This window comes from Tachyglossus aculeatus, chromosome 21 (genome assembly GCF_015852505.1).
Source record: "Tachyglossus aculeatus isolate mTacAcu1 chromosome 21, mTacAcu1.pri, whole genome shotgun sequence".
Lineage (NCBI taxonomy): Eukaryota > Metazoa > Chordata > Mammalia > Monotremata > Tachyglossidae > Tachyglossus > Tachyglossus aculeatus.
This window is the reverse complement of record NC_052086.1, coordinates 45,193,622-45,212,261: the sequence shown is the minus strand read 5'-3', so window position 1 is coordinate 45,212,261 and position 18,640 is coordinate 45,193,622. Positions and strand designations below refer to the sequence as shown.

General features: G+C 47.9%; 1 protein-coding gene across 1 annotated transcript; it reads left to right on the top strand.

Annotated features, from left to right (window-relative positions):
* Positions 1-1,325: 1,325 nt before the first annotated feature.
* Positions 1,326-18,252, top strand: CFAP73 (cilia and flagella associated protein 73). The gene is made up of 7 exons (XM_038763723.1): positions 1,326-1,381; positions 5,718-5,823; positions 9,359-9,463; positions 11,970-12,170; positions 15,931-16,152; positions 17,251-17,409; positions 17,624-18,252. The coding sequence occupies exons 1-7, from the start codon at positions 1,326-1,328 to the stop codon at positions 17,705-17,707; spliced, it is 933 nt and encodes a 310-aa protein (XP_038619651.1). The 3' UTR covers positions 17,708-18,252.
* The last annotated feature ends 388 nt before the right edge of the window (positions 18,253-18,640 follow it).

Sequence of the window (18,640 nt, the reverse complement as noted above, 5' to 3'; positions counted from 1 at the left end):
AGTGAATTGCGCAAGGTCACACAGCTGACAACGGGCGGAGACAGGATTTGAACTCATGACCTCTGACTCCCAAGCCCGTGCTCGTTCCATTGAGCCACGCTGCTTCTCTCTGCTGATTCATTCATTCATTCATTCATTCAATCAATCGTATTTATTGAGCGCTTACTGTGTGCAGAGCACTGTAGTAAGCGCTTGGGAAGTCCAAGTTGGCAACATATAGAGACAGTCCCTACCCAACAGCAGGCTCACAGTCTAGAAGGGGGAGACAGACAACAAAACAAAACATATTAACAAAATAAAATAAATAGAATAAATATGTACAAATAAAATAGAGTAATAAATACGTACAAACATATACATATATACAGGTGCTGTGGGGAGGGGAAGGAGGTAGGCCCTACTGAGAGCTCACCTCCTCCAGGAGGCCTTCCCAGACTGAGTCCCCTCCTTCCTCTCCCCCTCCTCCCCCCTCCATCCACTGCCTTACCTCCTTCCCTTCCCCACAGCTCCTGTATATATGTATATATGTTTGTACGGATGTATTACTCTATTTATTTATTTATTTTCCTTGTACATATCTATTCTATTTATTTTACTTTGTTAATATGTTTTGTTCTCTGTCTCCCCCTTCCAGACTGTGAGCCCACAGTTGTGTAGGGTCCGTCTCTATGTGTTGCCAACTTGGACTTCCCAAGCGCTTAGTCCAGTGCTCTGCACCCAGTAAGCGCTCAATAAATACGATTGTGACTTGTACTTCCCAAGCGCTCAGTCCAGTGCTCTGCACACAGTAAGCGCTCAATAAATACGATTGTGATGTACTTCCCAAGCGCTTAGTCTAGTGCTCTGCACACAGTAAGCGCTCAATAAATACGACTGAATGAATGAACGAACGATGGATTGATTGATTGATTGAAGTAAGGCAGGGAGGAGGGGGAGAGGAAGGAAGGGGCTCAGTTTGGGAAGGCCTGATCACCTTTGTATCCCCCCCAGCGCTTAGAGCAGAGCTTGGCACATAGTAAGCGCCAGCCCGCTGTTGGGTAGGGGCTGTCTCTATGTGTTGCCGACTTGTACTTCCCAAGTAAGCGCTCAATAAATACAATTTATTATTATTATTATTATAAAGAAAAAAAGAGGGAGGCAGGCTGACAGGGCCGGGGACTGCGGACGTGCGGTCATGGCAACCGAACGCTGTGCTGCCCGTCTCCTTGGCAACGGGGATGGAGGCGGGACTCGGTGCCCAGCTGGCAGAGGAGGCCGGGGCGGGCAGTAGGCCGGACCCCCGAACCTTTTTGGGGGGGGGGACAGTCGTCTCTGCGGCGGTCGCCATGGCCGGGCGGTGGGACCATTATTTCCTGACGGTGCTCGAGAACGATCCCCCGGTGTGCGTGAGCAACTCTCCGCAACGCGTGCTGCAGGACCGGCCACTACAGGCCATTCTCCGCCCCTGGAGAGCCGCAGGACGCTGGGCTGGCCACGGGGCAGGGGACGCTTAGCGGAGTCATCTTTGCTGGGGGGTGGGGGGGCTCGGCCCACTCCCCTGCCACGCAGCCCTCGATATTGAATCCATCTCTCTCAATCAATAATAATAATAATGATGGCATTTATTAAGCGCTTACTATGTGCCAAGCACTGTTCTAAGCGCTGGGGTAGATACAAGGTGATCAGCTTGTCCCACGGGGGGCTCACAGTCTTAATCCCATTTTACAGATGAGGTAGCTGAGGCGCAGAGAAGTTCAGTGACTTGCCCAAAGTCACACAGCTGACAACTGGCAGAGCCGGGATTTGAATAATAATAATAATGATGGCATTTGTTCTCTCCCCCTCTCCATCCCCCCCCCCCCCACATCTTACCTACTTCCCTTCCCCACAGCACCCGTATATATGTTTGTACATATTTATTACTCTATTTATTTTACTTGTACATATCAATTCATCATCATCATCATCATCAATTGTATTGATTGAGCGCTTACTATGTGCAGAGCACTGGACTAAGCGCTTGGGAAGTACAAATTGGCAACATATAGAGACAGTCGCTACCCAACAGTGGGCTCACAGTCTAAAAGTGGAGACAGAGAACAAAACCAAACATACTAACAAAATAAAATAAATAGAATAGATATGTACAAGTAAAATAAATAAATAAATAAAAAGAGTAATAAATATGTTCAAACATATATACATATATACAGGTATTCTATTCTATTTATTTTATTTTCTTAGTATGTTTGTTTTTGCTCTCTGTCTCCCCCTTTTAGACTGTGAGCCCACTGTTGCGTAGGGACTGTCTCTATATGTTGCCAACTTGTACTTCCCAAGTGCTTAGTACAGTGCTCTGCACACAGTAAGTGCTCAATAAATACGATTGATTGATTGATTGATTTGTTAAGCGCTTACTATGTGCGAAGCACTGTTCTAAGCACTGGGGGATACAAGGTGATCAAGTTGCCCCACGTGGGGCTCATGGTCTTAATCCCCATTTTCCAGATGAGGGAACTGAGGCTAAGAGAAGTTAAGTGACTTGCCCAAGGTCACACAGCAGACAGGTGGCGGAGTCTGGATTAGAAACCATGACCTCTGACTCTCAAACTCAGGCTCTTTCCACTGAGCCACGAATCAAATGTATTTATCGAGTGCTTACTGCGCGCAGGGCGCTGAGCTAAGCGCTTGTGAGAGAAGCAGTGTGGCTGGGCTTGGAAGTCAGAAGATGTGCATTCTAATCCCAGCTCCGCCACTTGTCTGCTGAGTGACCTTGAACGACCCACTTAACTTCTCTGGGCCTCAATGACCTCATCTGTAAAATGGAGATTAAGACTGTGAGCCCCATGTGGGACAACCTGATGACCTTGTATCCCCCCCAGTGTTTAGAACAGTGCTTCACACATAGTAAGCGCTTAACAAATACCAACATTATTATTATGGAATCCGTCTCTCTCAATCAAACGTATTTATTGAGTGCTTACTGTGTGTAGGGCGCCCTACTGAGAGCTCACCTCCTCCAGGAGGCCTTCCCAGACTGAGCCCCTTCCTTCCTCTCCCCCTCGTCCCCCTCTCCATCCCCCCCATCTTACCTCCTTCCCTTCCCCACAGCACCTGTATATATGTATATATGTTTGTACATATTTATTACTCTATTTATTTTACTTGTACATATCTATTGTATTTATTTTATTTTGTTAGTATGTTTGGTTTTGTTCTCTGTCTCCCTCTTTTAGACTGTGAGCCCACTGTTGGGTAGGGACTGTCTCTATATGATGCCAATTTGTACTTCCCAAGCGCTTAGTACAGTGCTCTGCACACTGTAAGCGCTCAATAAATACGATTGATGATGATGATGAACTAAGCGCTTGGTAGAGAAGCAGCATGGCTTAGTGGAAAGAGCCTGGGCTTGGAAGTTAGAGGACATGGGTTCTAATCCCGGCGCCACCACTTGTCTGCTGAGTGACCTTGGACAACCCACTTAACTTCTCTGGGCCTCAGTGACCTCACCTGTAAAATGGAGATTAAGACTGTGAGCCCCACGTGGGAGAACCTGATAACCTTGTATCTATCCCCACACTTAGAACAGTGCTTGGCACATAGTAAGCGCTTAACAAATACCATTATTATTATTGTATCTACTCCAGCGCTTAGAAAGCGGTGCTTGGCACATAGTAAGTGCTTAACAATTACTATTATTGTTATTATTATTATGTGTCTCCCCCGAAGCCTGTCTGTGTTGAGGGCTTGGGACCCCCCAGGGTTGGGGGAAAGGTGAGGGGAGGATTTATTCAGATCCCTGGGCTCTTCCTGGGCCTTCCCGGACTGAGCCCCTTCCTTCCTCTCCCCCTCGTCCCCCTCTCCATCTCCCTCATCTTACCTCCTTCCCTTCACCACAGCACCTGTATATATGTATATATGTTTGTACATATTTATTACTCTATTTATTTTACTTGTACATATCTATTCTATTTATTTTATTTTGTTAGTATGTTTGGTTTTGTTCTCTGTCTCCCCCTTTTAGACTGTGAGCCCACTGTTGGGTAGGGACTGTCTCTACACGTCACCAACTTGTACTTCCCAAGCGCTTAGCACAGTGCTCTGCACACAGTAAGCACTCAATAAATATAATTGATTGATTCCTTGCTCGGTGGTTCCAGAGCCTGACAAGATGCAGCCCCAGGTCCTTCGCTGGAGAACTGACTGCTAGCAAGGGGAGGAAAGTGCAAGGGATAATTAGGAAGGGGGAGCACAGCAAACCAGAAATGCGAGATGGAATTGGGATTCGGTTCTGGGCTGGAAGGGCTCAGTTGGGTGGGAAGACTGTGGGGGGCATCTAGTATGACTGGCCTCTCCCAGCTTCTGGTGGTGGTGGGTAGATTCAAGTTAATCAGGTCAGACACAATTCCTATCCCTCTTAGGGCTCAGTGTCTATAGGACAAGAGAGACTAGGTATGGAATCCCCAGCTTATGAGGAAAAGTAGGCAAAGAGAAGTTGTGACCTTTCCAAGATCACGCAGCAGGTAAGTGGCCAAGCTGGGATTAGAACCCAGGTCTTCTGACTCCCTAGCTTTGGCTCTTTTCCAGAAGGCGACCCTATTCAACACCACAATCTCTGATGAACGAGAATGTTCTGTGCTAATAAAAGATCACAGTATTTATTGAGCTCTTTGTGTGGGCAGAGCACTGTACTAAGTGTTTGGTAGAGTCCAATGAACTTTGTTCATTCATTCATTCAATCGTATTTATTGAGCGCTTACTGTGTGCAGAGCACTGTACTAAGCGCTTGGGAAGTACAAGTTGGCAACATATAGAGACGATCCCTACCCAGCAGTGGGCTCACAGTCTAGAAGGACTTTGTTTCATGTCCACGAGGAGCTTACAGTCTAGCGGGGGAGATACTGAAACAGTATACTGTAGAAACAATATATATTTCTAGACTGTAAGCTTGGTGTGGGCAGGGATTGTCTCTATTGCTGAATTGTACTTTTCAAGCATTTAGTACAGTGTTTTGAACACAGTAAGTGCTCAAGAAATATGATTGAATGAATGGTGGTTGGGAGCTGTTGGTTTTCTTTGGGGGAAGAGGGCCTGGAGACCTACTGGGAGTAAGTGGTCCAGGGTTGCGGGGCCACCCTGGGCCTGGGCCTTATCCCCAATCAATCAATCAATCAATCAGTCGTATTTATTGAGTGCTTACTGTGTGCAGAGCACTGTACTAAGCTCTTGGGAAGTACAAGTTGGCAACATATAGAGATGGTCCCTACCCAACAGTGGGCTCACAGTCTAGAAGGGGGAGACAGAGAACAAAACCAAACACATTAACAAAATAAAATAAATAGAATAGATATGTACAAGTAAAATAAATAAATAAATAGAGTAATAAATATGTACAAACATATATATGTATATACAGGTGCTGTGGGGAAGGGAAGGAGGTAAGGCGGGGGGGATGGAGAGGGGGAGGAGGGGGAGAAAACACTGTTCTAAGCGCTGGGGAGGTTACAAGGTGTTCAGGTTATCCCACCGGGGGCTCATGGTCTTAATCCCCATTTTACAGATGAGGGAATTTAGGCCCAGAGACATTAAGTGACTTACCCAAAGTCACACAGCTGACAATTGGAGGAGCAGGAATTTGAACCCATGACCTCTGACCCCAAAGTCCGTGCTCTTTCCATTGAGCCACGCACTGTACTCCCCTCACTCCCCTCACCCTCACCCTCTCTCCTTGCTCCCAGGAAGATGCCGGACCTGGAGGCCCACTTCCCGAACTCGGCCATTCGCCTGCTGGAGAAGAAGCAGGAGCTTGTGGAGACGGACCGGGCCCTACAAGCTCAAAAGGAGGTGATGTGATGGGGTGAAGGGAGGAGGAGGAGGAAAGGGGTGATGAGGCAGCAGCCCCGCAAACCAAAGAGGGGCAGGGGTCTGAGGACATCCCCGGCATGGGTTGGACCCCTGTGCCTCTTCATGTGAGTATCTTCATGCAGCTGGGGCTCCACTCCAGAAGTAGCAACATTTCTGTCTGGGGAGAGGTGATAGTAGAGAAGCAGCGTGGCTCAGTGGAACGAGCACGGGCTTTGGAGTCAGAGGTCATGGGTTCGAATCCCGGCTCTGCCAATTGTCAGCTGTGTGACTTTGGTCAAGTCACTTAACTTCTCTGTGCCTCAGTTCCCTCATCTGTACAATGGGGATTAAGACCGTGAGCCCCATATGGGACAACCTGATCACCTTGTAACCTCCGCAGCGTTGAGAACAGTGCTTTGCACATAGTAAGCGCTTAATAAATGCCATTATTGTGTTAAAGCTGTAATTTATTTATATTATGCCTGTTTCCCCTATAGACTTTGAGCTCGTTGGGGGCAGGGAATGTGTCTGTTTATTGTTACCTTGTACTCTCCCAAGTGCTTAGTACATTGCTCTGCACACAGAAGGCGCTCAGTAAGCGTGACTGAATAAATGAATGAAAGCTAATGAACAGCTTGGCAGAAGGGTGCTCCAGGGGTGAGAGGCAGCGGGTATGGAGGATGGCTTTTAGCCATTGTTTTCCTCATCTGTCTGGGCTGGACACCTCCCTCACCTCGGGGCTGCGAACACCTGTCTACTTGTTTTGGTTTGTTGTCTGCCTTCCCCTTCTAGACTGTGAGCCCATTGTTGGGTAGGGACCGTCTCTATACGTTGCCGATTTGTACTTCCCAAGTGTTTAGTACAGTGCTCTGCACACAGTAAGCGCTCAATAAATAGGGACTGTCTCTATATGTTAACAACTTGTACTTCCCGAGCGCTTAGTTCAGTGCTCTGCACACAGTAAGCGCTCAATAAATACGATTGATTGATGATTGAGTGAATGAATGAATGAATAAACCAGAGAGCTTCCATATGGGGCAGAAAAGACCTTTTCCTCACTATCTTTTGCCCCTATAAACCCTGACCCCTCCCCACTTTCAGTCAACCGATCAGTTGTGTTTACTGAGGGCTTACTATGTGCAGAGCACTGTACTAATCTCTTGAAACCTGAGTAGAGTGACCTTGGGCAAGTCACTTAACTTCTCTGTGCCTCAGTTCCCTCATCTGTAAAACGGGGATTAAAAACTGTGAGCCTCCCGTGGGACAACCTGATCACCTTGTAATCTCCCCAGCGCTTAGAACAGTGCATTGCACATAGTAAGCGCTTAAGAAATACCATCATTGTTATTATTATTATTATTAGAGATGCAGGAGATCGAACCCTGGACCTCATGCGTACAAAGCATGCCCTCTGCCATTGAGCTACATCCCCGCACAAAGTAAAATAATGATAAGAATGATAAGAATTGCAGTATTTATTAAGCACTTACTAGGTGCCAAGGACTGAACTAAGCACTGGAGGTAGATATATTGCAATCATGGGATGCAATCCCTATCCCACGCGGGGCTCATAGTTTTTCGGGGAGGGAGAACAGGTATGCATTTCCCATTTTGCAGATGAGGAAACAGAGGCACAAAGAAGTTGTGACTTTGTTCAAGGGCACACAGCAGGCAAGAGGCGGACCTGGGATTGGAATCCCATTCATTCAATTGTATTTATTGAGTGCTTACTGTGTGCAGAGCACTGTACTAAGCGCTTGGGAAGTCCAAGTTGGCAACAGAATCCAGGTCTCCCAAGCCCACGTTTTTCTAGTCAATCAGTCGTTAGTGTTTAGAGTGTCTTCTGTGTGCAGAGCATTTTACTAAATTCTTGGGAGAGTGCAATGGAGGTAGTAGACACAATCTACTGGCCTCCTGGCTTCAAGTTTAGAGTGTAGTGGCAGTGGCAAGTTGCAAGTGGGAAGAAAACTCAGAGCATAAAGGTATAAAATGGGGAGGTTAGTCCCGGAAGGCTTCCGGGAGGTGGGGATGGTTTTAGTAGGGCTGTGGATGTGGTCTGCTGGCTGTGAAGGGGAAGAAGTCCACCCTGCTAGGCTGGGCCGTGTACCCCATCGGCCCTGCCAGCCTCCTCTAGACTGTAAACTCGTTGCAGGCGGTCAGTCAATCATATTTAATAATTAATAATAATTATGGTATTTGTTAAGCGCTTACTATGTGCTTTGCACATAGTAAGCGCTTAATAAATGCCATTATTATTATTACTATGTGCCGGTTCTAAGCGCTGGAGTAGATAATCAGGAAATCAGGTTGGACATAGTCCCTGTCCCACATGGGGCTCACAGTCTTAATCCCCATTTTATAGATGAGCTGAGAGGCCCAGAGAAGTGAAGTCACACAGCAGACAAGCGGTGAAGACAGAATTAGAACCCACATCCTTGTGGCTCAGTGGAAAGAGCACGGGCTTTGGAGTCAGAGGTCATGGCTTCAAACTCCAGCTCCACCAATTGTCAGCTGTGTGACTTTAGGCAAGTCACTTAACTTCTCTGTGCCTCAGTTCCCTCATCTGGAAAAGGAGGATGAAGCTTGTGAGCCCCCTGTGGGACAACCTGATCACCTTGTAACCTCCCCAGCGCTTAGAACAGTGCTTGACACACAGTAAGTGCATAATAAATGCTATCATTATTATTATTATATTATTATTCCTCCCCCTCTCCATCCCCCCGCGTTACCTCCTTCCCTTCCCCACAGCACTTATATATATGTACATATGTTTGTACATATTTATTACTCTATTTTACTTGTACATATCTATGCTATTTATTTTATTTTGTTAATATGTTTGGTTTTGTTCTCTGTCTCCCCCTTCTAGACTGTGAGCCCACTGTTGGGTAGGGACCGTCTCTATATGTTGCCAACTTGGACTTCCCAAGCGCTTAGTACAGTGCTCTGCACACAGTAAGCTCTCAATAAATACGATTGATTGATTGATTTGTTAAGCGCTTACTATGTGCAAAGCACTGTTCTAAGTGCTGGGGGATACAAGGTGATCAAGTTGCCCCACGTGGGGCTCACAGTCCTCTGACTCTTGCTCTTGCCATTGAGTACTTATTGTGTGCGGAGCACTTGGGAGAACACAATATAACAGTGAACAGACACATTCCCTGCCCACAACAAATTTACAGTTCAGAGGGGGAGACAGACGTTAATATAAATAAATTACAGATATATAATTTATTACATATCACCTTGTATCCCCCCAGCGCTTAGAACAGTGCTTTGCACATAGTAAGCACTTAATAAATGCCATTATTATTAGTAGTAGTAGTAGTAGTTTTTGAGGGCATTCTCTGGGCATAATAATAATTATCATTTTTATTATATGGGACGTAAGTTCTGTGGGGCTGGGAACATGTCTACCAACACTGTTGTACTGTACTCTCCCAAGCGCTTGGCACAGTGCACTGCACGCAATAAGGGCTCGATAAATCAATCGATTGATCGGTCGATTGCCAGCCCCTGCCTCCCTCCCCATTAGGAGTTCCGGGTGAAGATGGAGAGCTTGAAAGAGCGTCAGGAGGAGCTGGAGCTCAAGGAGAAAGAGCTGAAGAACTCCATCATCCGCTTTGACAAGTTCCTCACGGTGGGGGCCTAGGCCGGCGTTGGCGCAGGGTCTGCTGGGCTGGGGGCATTGGAGGGCATCGCGCCCACCCCGCGGGCAAGGGGACAGTGAGGCCCAGTGCTGTGCCCTCTCCCCAGCTGTGTGGGATGAACTCGGGCCTGGCAATCATCATCATCATCAATCGTATTTATTGAGCGCTTACTATGTGCAGAGCACTGGACTAAGCACTTGGGAAGTACAAATTGGCAACATAGAGAGACAGTCCCTACCCAACAGTGGGCTCACAGTCTAAAAGGGGGAGACAGAGAACAAAACCAAACATACTAACAAAATAAAATAAATAGAATAATAATAATAATAATGACATTTATTAAGCGCTTACTATGTGCAAAGCACTGTTCTAAGCGCTGGGGAGGTTACAAGGTGATCATGTTGTCCCACGGGGGGCTCACAGTCTTAATCCCCATTTTACAGATGAGGTAACTGAGGCCCAGAGAAGTGAAGTGACTTGCCCAAAGTCACACAGCTGACAATTGGCGGAGCCGGGATTTGAACCCATGACCTCTGACTCCAAAGCCCGAGCTTTTTCCACTGAGCCACGCTGCTTCTCAATAGATAGAATAGATAGAATAGAATAGAATAGATATGTACAAGTAAAATAAATAAATAGAGTAATAAATATGTACAAACATATATACATATATACAGGTGCTGTGGGGAAGGGAAGGAGGTAAGATGGGGGGGATGGAGAGGGGGACGATGGGGAGAGGAAGGAAGGGGCTCAGTCTGGCAATCAGAAGGACCAGCCTTCTAACCCTGGCTCTGCCTCTTCTCGGCTGCTGTGTGACCTTGGGCAAGTCACTTCACTTCTCCGTGCCTCAGTTACCTCATCTGGAAAATGGATATTAAAACTGTGAGCCCAGTGTGGGACGGGGACTGTCCAACCTGGTTTGCTTGTATTCATCCCAGAGCTTGGTACAATGCCTGGCACATAGTAAATACTTAACAGATATTGGGAAAAATTGGGAAGCAGCGTGGCCCGGGCTTTGGAGTCAGAGGTTATGGGTTCTAATCCCGACTCCGCCACTTGTCAGCTGTGGGACTTTGGGCGAGTCACTTCACTTCTCTGGGCCTCAGTTCCCCCATCTGTAAAATGGGGATGAAGACTGTGAGCCCCCCGTGGGACCACCTGATCACCTTGTAACCTCCCCAGCGCTTAGAACAGTGCTTTGCACATAGTAAGTGCTTAATAAATGTTATTATTATTATTATTATTATTATTATTATTACTACCCCGGATATTAGCACGGGCTTGGGAGTCAAAGTCATGGGTTCTAAACCCGGCTCCGCCACTTATCTGCTATGTGATGTTAGGCAAGTCACTTCAGTTTTCTGGGCTTCAGTTACCTCATCTATTAAAATGGGGATCAAGACTGTGAGCCCCACGTGGGATAGGGACTGTGTCCAACCCAGTTTGCTTGTATTCATTTATTCAATCGCATTTATTGAGCACTTATTCATTCAATCATATTTATTGAGCGCTTACTGTGTGCAGAGCACTGTACTAAGCGCTTGGGAAGTACGTTGGCAACGTATAGAGACGGTCCCTACCCAACAGCGGGCTCACAGTCTAGAAGGGGGAGACAGAGAACAAAACAAAACAAAACAAAACAAATTATATTGTTTTATAATTGTATATATTGTACAATATAAACAAATTATATTGTACAAAACAAAACATATTAACAAAATAAAATAAATAGAATAGAATACTGTGTGCATACTTACTGCATACTTACTTATTATGTACTACTTATGTACTTATTAAGTACTACGCGCTTGGAAAGTCCAAATTGGCAACATATAGAGACGGTCCCTATCCAACAACAGGCTCACAGTCTAGAAGGGGAAAATACGGGACCAGAACCGTGTATCCACCCCAACGCTTAACACAGTGCCTGACACATAATAAGCACCTAACAAATACCATAATTAGTATTATTATCTGACCTTGTTATTATCAGGAGGTCTGAGAACGGTCTGAGAACGGTCTGGTCAGAAGAGGATGGGGACAGAATACCACGGGATGTTCCTGCAGAGGAAGGGGAGAAGGATTGCCGACGCTCGGCAGAAATGGGAATTTGTCACCGGGCAACGGGCAAAATGTGTGTTAATTCATCTGGGAAGTGAACAGCACGAAATTGGGATGCCGAATTGGTGTTTCTCCTTCAGTGGACTATTAGGCTTCTGCCTCACTTCCCCCTCCGCCAAGAGGATTTGGTTGTTGGGATTTCTTGGAGCTTTTTGCTCTGATCTTTCCCCTTTTAGACTGTGAGCCCACTGTTGGGTAGGGACTGTCTCTATATGTTGCCAATTTGTACTTCCCAAGCGCTTAGTATGGTGCTCTGCACATAGTAAGCGCTCAATAAATACGATTGATGATGATGGTCAACAGGCATCCGCTTCCACGGGCAGCGCGGTTCATTCTTGTCCCGTCCCGTCCCTTCCCTTCCCCGGCCCGGTCTAGGAGGATGCCGGGAAGCGCAACCGGGCCCGGGAGAAGGCGGCCCGGGAGCAGGAGATTGCAGGCCGGAAAGACGCCGAGGCGGCCGCGCTGCGGGAGGAAGTGTCTTTGCTGCGGAGGGAGAAGGAGCTGCTGAAGCAGCAACTGGAGGCCTGCGACCCTTTCGTGCAATACCTGGAGCGAGTGCTGGCATGGACGGGCCAGGTGAGCACATGCGTGTACATATAGCTTTTAGACTGTGAGCCCACCGTTGGGTAGGGACCGTCTCTATAGGTTGCCAACTTGGACTTCCCAGGCGCTTAGTACAGTGCTCTGCACACAGTAAGCGCTCAATAAATACGATTGATTGGGACAGTATATGTTGCCAACTTGTACTTCCCAAGCGCTGAGTACAGTGCGCTGCACACAGTAAGCGCTCAATAAAGACGATTGATTGATTGGGACAGTATATGTTGCCAACTTGTACTTCCCAAGCGCTGAGTACAGTGCTCTGCACACAGTAAGTGCTCAATAAACACGATTGATTGATTGGGACTGTATATGTTGCCAACTTGTACTCCCCAAGCGCTGAGTACAGTGCTCTGCACACAGTAAGAGCTCAATAAATACGATTGATTGATTGATTGGGACTGTATATGTTGCCAACTTGTACTTCCCAAGCGCTGAGTACAGTGCTGTGCACACAGTAAGCGCTCAATAAATACGATTGATTGATTGATTGGGACTGTATATGTTGCCAACTTGTACTTCCCAAGCGCTGAGTACAGTGCTCTGCACACAGTAAGCGCTCAATAAATACGATTGATTGATTGATCGGGACTGTATATGTTGCCAACTTGTACTTCCCAAGCGCTGAGTACAGTGCTCTGCACACAGTAAGCGCTCAATAAATACGATTGATTGATTGGGACAGTATATGTTGCCAACTTGTACTTCCCAAGCGCTGAGTACAGTGCTCTGCACACAGTAAGCGCTCAATAAATAAGATTGATTGATTGATATAGCTGTAATTACTTATGTATATTAATGCCTGCCGCCTTCTCTAGACTGCAAGCTCGTTTTGGGCAGGAAATGTGTCTGTTGTATTGTACTCTCCCAAGCTCTTAGGGCTTTGTGAAGCAGCATGGCGGAGTGGAGAGAGCACGGGGTTGGGAGTCAGGAGGTCGTGGATTCTAATCCTGATTCCACCTCTTTGCTGTGTGACCTTGGATGAGTCACTTCAACTTCTTTGTGCCTCAGCTACCTCATCTGTAAAATGGGGCTCGAGACTGTGAGTCCTACATGGGACTTGGACTGCGTTCTCTGTCTCCCCCTTTTAGACTCTGAGCCCACTGTTGGGTAGGGACTGTCTCTATATGTTGCCAACTTGTACTTCCCAAGCACTTAGTACAGTGCTCTACGCACACTAAGCGCTCAATAAATACGATTGATTGATTGTTGAGTGCTTACTATGTACCAATCAATCATATTTACTGAGTGCTTACTGTGTCCAGAGCACTGTACTAAGCGCTGGGGTGGATATAAGCAGCATGGCTCAGTGGAAAGAGCACGGGCCTTGGAATCAGAGGTCATGGGTTCAAATCCCGGCTCCGCCAATTGCTAGCTGTATGACTTTGGGCAAGTCACTTAACCTTTCTGTGCCTCAGTTACCTCGTCTGTAAAATGGGGATGAAGACTGTGAGCCCCCCGTAGGACAACCTGATCACCTTGTAACCTTCCCGGTGCTTAGAACAGTGCTTTGCACATGGTAAGCGCTTAATAAATGCTATCATTATTATTATTATTATTACAAGAAAATCGGGTTGAACACAGTCCCTGTCCTTGAGGCTCAAGGTCTTAATCCCCATTTTAAATTCATTCATTCATTCAATCGTATCTATTGAGTGCTTACTGTGTGCAGAGCACTGTACTAAGCGCTTGGGAAGTACAAGTTGGCAACATATAGAGACGGTCCCTACCCACCAGCGGGTTCACAGTCTAGAAGCTTCCAGGGCCTGGCACATAGAAATAATAATGGTGGTATTTGTTAAGTGCTTATTATGTGCCAAGCACTGTTCTAAATACTGGGGAGGATACACGGTGATCAGGTTGTCCCACGTGGGGCTCACAGTCTTAATCTCCACTTTACAGATGAGGTCACTGAGGCCCAGAGAAGTCAAGTGACTTGCCCAAAGTCACACAGCTGATAAGTGGCGGAGCCGGGGTTAGAACCCATGACCTCTGACTCCCAAGCCCGCTCTCTTTTCATTAAGCTATGCTGCTTCTAATAAGCGCTTAACAAATACCATTATTATTATTATTATTATTATTATTATTATTAATTATCATTAATGCGATTGATTTATGCGATTATCATTATGCAATTGAATGAATGAATTAATACGGTGCTTTGCACACACTAAGTACTCAATTAATATGATTGAATGAAAGGTAAGAGCCAGGGCTGGGGAAGGTGTCCCTTGAACCCCTTGAAGGGGCTGGAGAAGCAGCATAGCTCAGTGGAAAGAGCACGAGCTTGGGAGTCAGAAGTCATGGGTTCAAATCCCCGCTCCACCACATGTCAGCTGCGTGACTTTGGGCAAGTCACTTCACTTCTCTGCGCCTCAGTTACCTCATCTGTAAAATGGGGATGAAGACTGTGAGCCCCCCGTGGGACAACCTGATCACTTTGTAACCTCCCCAGCGCTTAGAACAGTGCTTTGCACATAGTAAGCGCTTAACAAATACCATCATCATTATTATTATTATTGTCAGCTGTGTGACTCTGGGCAAGTCACTTAACTTCTCTGTGCCTCAGTTACCTCATCTGTATAATAGAGATTAAGACTGTGAGCCCCATGTGGGATAATCTGGTTCATTCATTCATTCAATCGTATTTATTGAGTGCTTACTGTGTGCAGAGCACTGTACTAAGCGCTTGGGAAGTACAAGTCGGCAACATATAGAGACAGTCCCCGCCCAACAGTGGGCTCACAGTCTAGAAGGGGGAGACAGAGAACAAAAGAAAACATATTAACAGAATAAAATAGAGTAATTCATTCATTCAATCGTTTTTACTGAGCGCTTACTGTGTGCAGAGCACTGTACTAAGCGCTCAGGAAGTCTAAGTTGGCAACATACAGAGACGGTCCCTACCCAAAAGCGGGCTCACAGTCTAGAAGGGGGAGACAGAGAACCAAACCAAACATATTAACAGAATAAAATGAATAGAATAAATATGTACAAGCAAAATAGAGTAATCATCATCATCATCAATTGTATTTATTGAGCGCTTACTATGTGCAGAGCACTGTACTAAGCACTTGGGAAGTACAAGCTGGCAACATATAGAGACAGTCCCTACCCAACAGTGGGCTCACAGTCTAGAAGGGGAAGACAGAGAACAAAACCAAACATACTAACAAAATAAAATAAATGGGATAGGTACAAGCAAAATAAATAAATAGAGTAATAAATATGTACAAACATATATACATATATACAGGTGCTGTGGGGAAGGGAAGGAGTTAAGACGGAAATCTGTACAAACATATATACAGGTGCTGTGGGGAAGGGAAGGAGGGGGCTCAGTCTGGGTCGATCAGCAAAGTTACCTCGGTGCGGCCGGTCACGTCACTTTGTATACGTCCAGCTTGTACTTCCCAAGCGCTTAGTACAGTGCTCTGCACATAGTAAGTGCTCAATAAATACGATTGATTGATTGATTGATTAGAACAGTGCTTGGCACATAGTAAGTGCCCTTATTTTATTTTGTTGGTATGTTTGGTTCTGTTCTCTGTCTCCCCCTTTTAGACTGTGAGCCCGCTGTTGGGTAGGGACTGTCTCTATGTGTTGCCAATTTGTACTTCCCAAGCGCTTAGTACAGTGCTCTGCACATAGTAAGCGCTCAATAAATACGATTGATTGATTGATCGATTGATTAACAAATGGCATCACGGTTATTGAACACGTTCTCTCCCCGCAGTTCCAGGAGGTCCCCGAGCTGCTGGCCCGGTTCGGCGGGCTGGTGGCCACGCAGGCCCTTCTGCTGGGACGGGAGCAGGCGCGGCGCCGGGAGGTGGAACTGGAGCGGCTGCGGTTGCACCAGTGCGTGGAGGAGCGCGGCGATGAAATTCTGCAGCACAACAACCAACTGGCCCAGCTGAGGACTCAGCTCGAGCGAGCCCGGGCCCGCACCCTCAAGTGGGTATGCGCTCCCCCAAACCCTGCTTCCCACGGGACCTCGTGCCCACCGTAATAGTAATGATGGTATTTGCTAAGCGCTGGCTGTGTCAAACACTATTCTGAGCGCGGGGGTAGATTCAAGCTAATCAGGCTGGACACGATGCCTGGCCCGCCTGGGGCTCAGAATCTTAATAAGGATGGTATGTTATGTTGCCAATTTGTACTTCCCAAGCACTTAGTACAGTGCTCTGCACATGGTAAGCGCTCAATAAATACGATTGATGATAATGTTAATGATAATAATAATAATAATGATGATGGCATTTGTTAAGCACTTACTATATGCAAAGCACTGTTCTAAGCGCTGGGGAAGTTGCAAGGTGATGGGGTTGTCCCACGGACGGCTCATGGTCTTAATCCCCATTTCACAGATGAGGTAACTGAGGGCCAGAGAAGTTAAGTGACTTGCCCAAAGTCACACAGCTGACCGTTGGTGGAGCCGGGATTTGAAATCCTGACCTCTGACTCCAAAGCCCCGGCTCTTTCCACTGAGCCACGCTGGCTCCCAGTCTTAATCCCCATTTGACAGATGAGGTAACTGAAGTGCTGAGAAGTGAAGTGACTTGCCCGGAGTCACAGAGCTGATAGGTGGCGGAGCTGGAATTTGAACCCACGACCTCTGACTCCCAAACCTGTGCTCTTTCCACTAAGCCACGCTGCTTCCACGTTTTTCTAACCCCCATTTTACAGAGGCAGTAACTGAAGCACAGAGAAATGAAGTGCCTTGCCCAGGGTCACATCGCAGACAAGTGGCGAAGGCAGGATTAGGACCCAGGCCCTTTTATTCAATCGTATTTATTGAGCGCTTACTGTGTGCAGAGCACTGTACTAAGCGCTTGGGAAGTACAAGTTGGCAACATATAGAGACGGTCACTACGGTCCCTTTTGAGTCCCAGGCTCGTGCTCTATCTATTAGGCCATGCCATACTCTCATCTCTCATGGTAGGGGTCTCTCTGAGGCCTGGCAGCTTTGGCCAGGGGGCCCCGCGGGCAGGGGCCTGCGTCTCCCCCCACCCCCACAGCATCATGACCACCCCAATTCCCTGTCCCCGGTCCTCAGGAGGCGAGGTGGACTCGCATCCAGAACACTGCTGCCCAGAAGACCCTGCTCCTGGGCCAGATCAAGATGGCATCGTTCAGCCTGTTCCAACTGGTGCGGAGCCACATGAATCGGCCGCCCCAGGTGCCCCTGGAGGACACGGAGGGGCAGCTGGACAAGGTGAGGGACCAGGGGAGGGGGGCTGGGTCCCACCTAGGCCACTATGGAAATTCTGCCTCGGCCCCGTGCCCGGGAAGCCTGGAGCACAACCACCCTGCACCCACTTCAGGGAGACCCAGGGTCGGGGGGAAGGGCACCTCCCCAATTCCCAGGGTGTCCCCGCAGAAGCCATGGAAGCTCGGCACCCTGATACACAGTGGGTGTGCGGCTACAGGTGCAGCAGTATGTGAAGGACCTGTCCGACATCCTTGCTGACCTCCGCAGCGGCCGACTCGGACCCCCGACCGCTGCCACCTAGACTCCCTCCAACCCCCGGACGCGGCGCCCACGGCTGCTGCAGCGGCTCCAGGCTGGGACCAGAAATACGGAGACTTCAGGCCTCGGGTCACCCTTTTGATGGCCCGCTGGCACCAGCTCTCTGTTGGCATTAGTGCCCCAGCCAGCCCGCCCTCACTTCCTGTTCTCACCACGTTGGCCCACAGGGGCTGCCCACGCCGGCTTCGGTTGCCATCCCACATCCCCAAGTTCTGATGTGGGCCCCGTGCCCAGGTGAACGCTGTGGGCAGTGCCCGTTGGGTCATCAGCGAGGGCCTGTGCCAGGGGGCGGTTTGTACCCAGGCCGTGGCGCCAGCCTCAGAGCCGGAAGGAGGGCCACGTCCGGTTCAACAGGTTTGCTTTTTTCCGGGGAGGCGGGGCCCACCGTCTCCTGCTCTGGGCTCCATCCCCTGGGGTGCTGGCTTGGGTGTCTCCAACTGGAGCCTGCAGCCTTGCCAGCCGCCCCACCCTGTAATCCCAGGATGGGGAGAGATGGGATGGTGGTGTTAGCCCTTTAAAGCGCCTGAGTCTGGGGTGGTGGGCCCTTCCCGGCCTCCAGTATCCCTGGCATTAGCTCCTCCCAGAGCTGAAGGGTGGGAGGACTAGCTAATAATAATAATGGCATGTTATTAATAATAATAATAACAATGTTGGTATTTGTTAAGCACTTACTATGTGCCAAGCACTGGGGTAGATACAAGGTAATCAGCTTGTCCCACATGGGGCTCACAGTCTTCACCCCCATTTTACAGATGAGGGAGCTGAGGCCCAGGGAAGTTAAGTGACTTGCCTCATCACACAGCTGATAAGCGGCAGAGCCAGGATTCGAACCCATGACCCCTGACTCCTAAGCCGATGCTCTTGCCCCTAAGCCATGCTGTTAAGGGCTTACTACCTGCCAGGCACTGTTCTAAGC

What these genes read in the sequence shown, in the direction of transcription:
- CFAP73 (XM_038763723.1), top strand. Translation starts at nt 1,326, where the DNA reads ATGGCCGGGCGGTGGGACCATTATTTCCTGACGGTGCTCGAGAACGAT. An exon ending in TGCTGGCATGGACGGGCCAG is followed by an intron (nt 12,171 to 15,930) that starts GTGAGCACATGC and finishes CTCTCCCCGCAG; the next exon opens with TTCCAGGAGGTCCCCGAGCT. An exon ending in CGGAGGGGCAGCTGGACAAG is followed by an intron (nt 17,410 to 17,623) that starts GTGAGGGACCAG and finishes GTGCGGCTACAG; the next exon opens with GTGCAGCAGTATGTGAAGGA.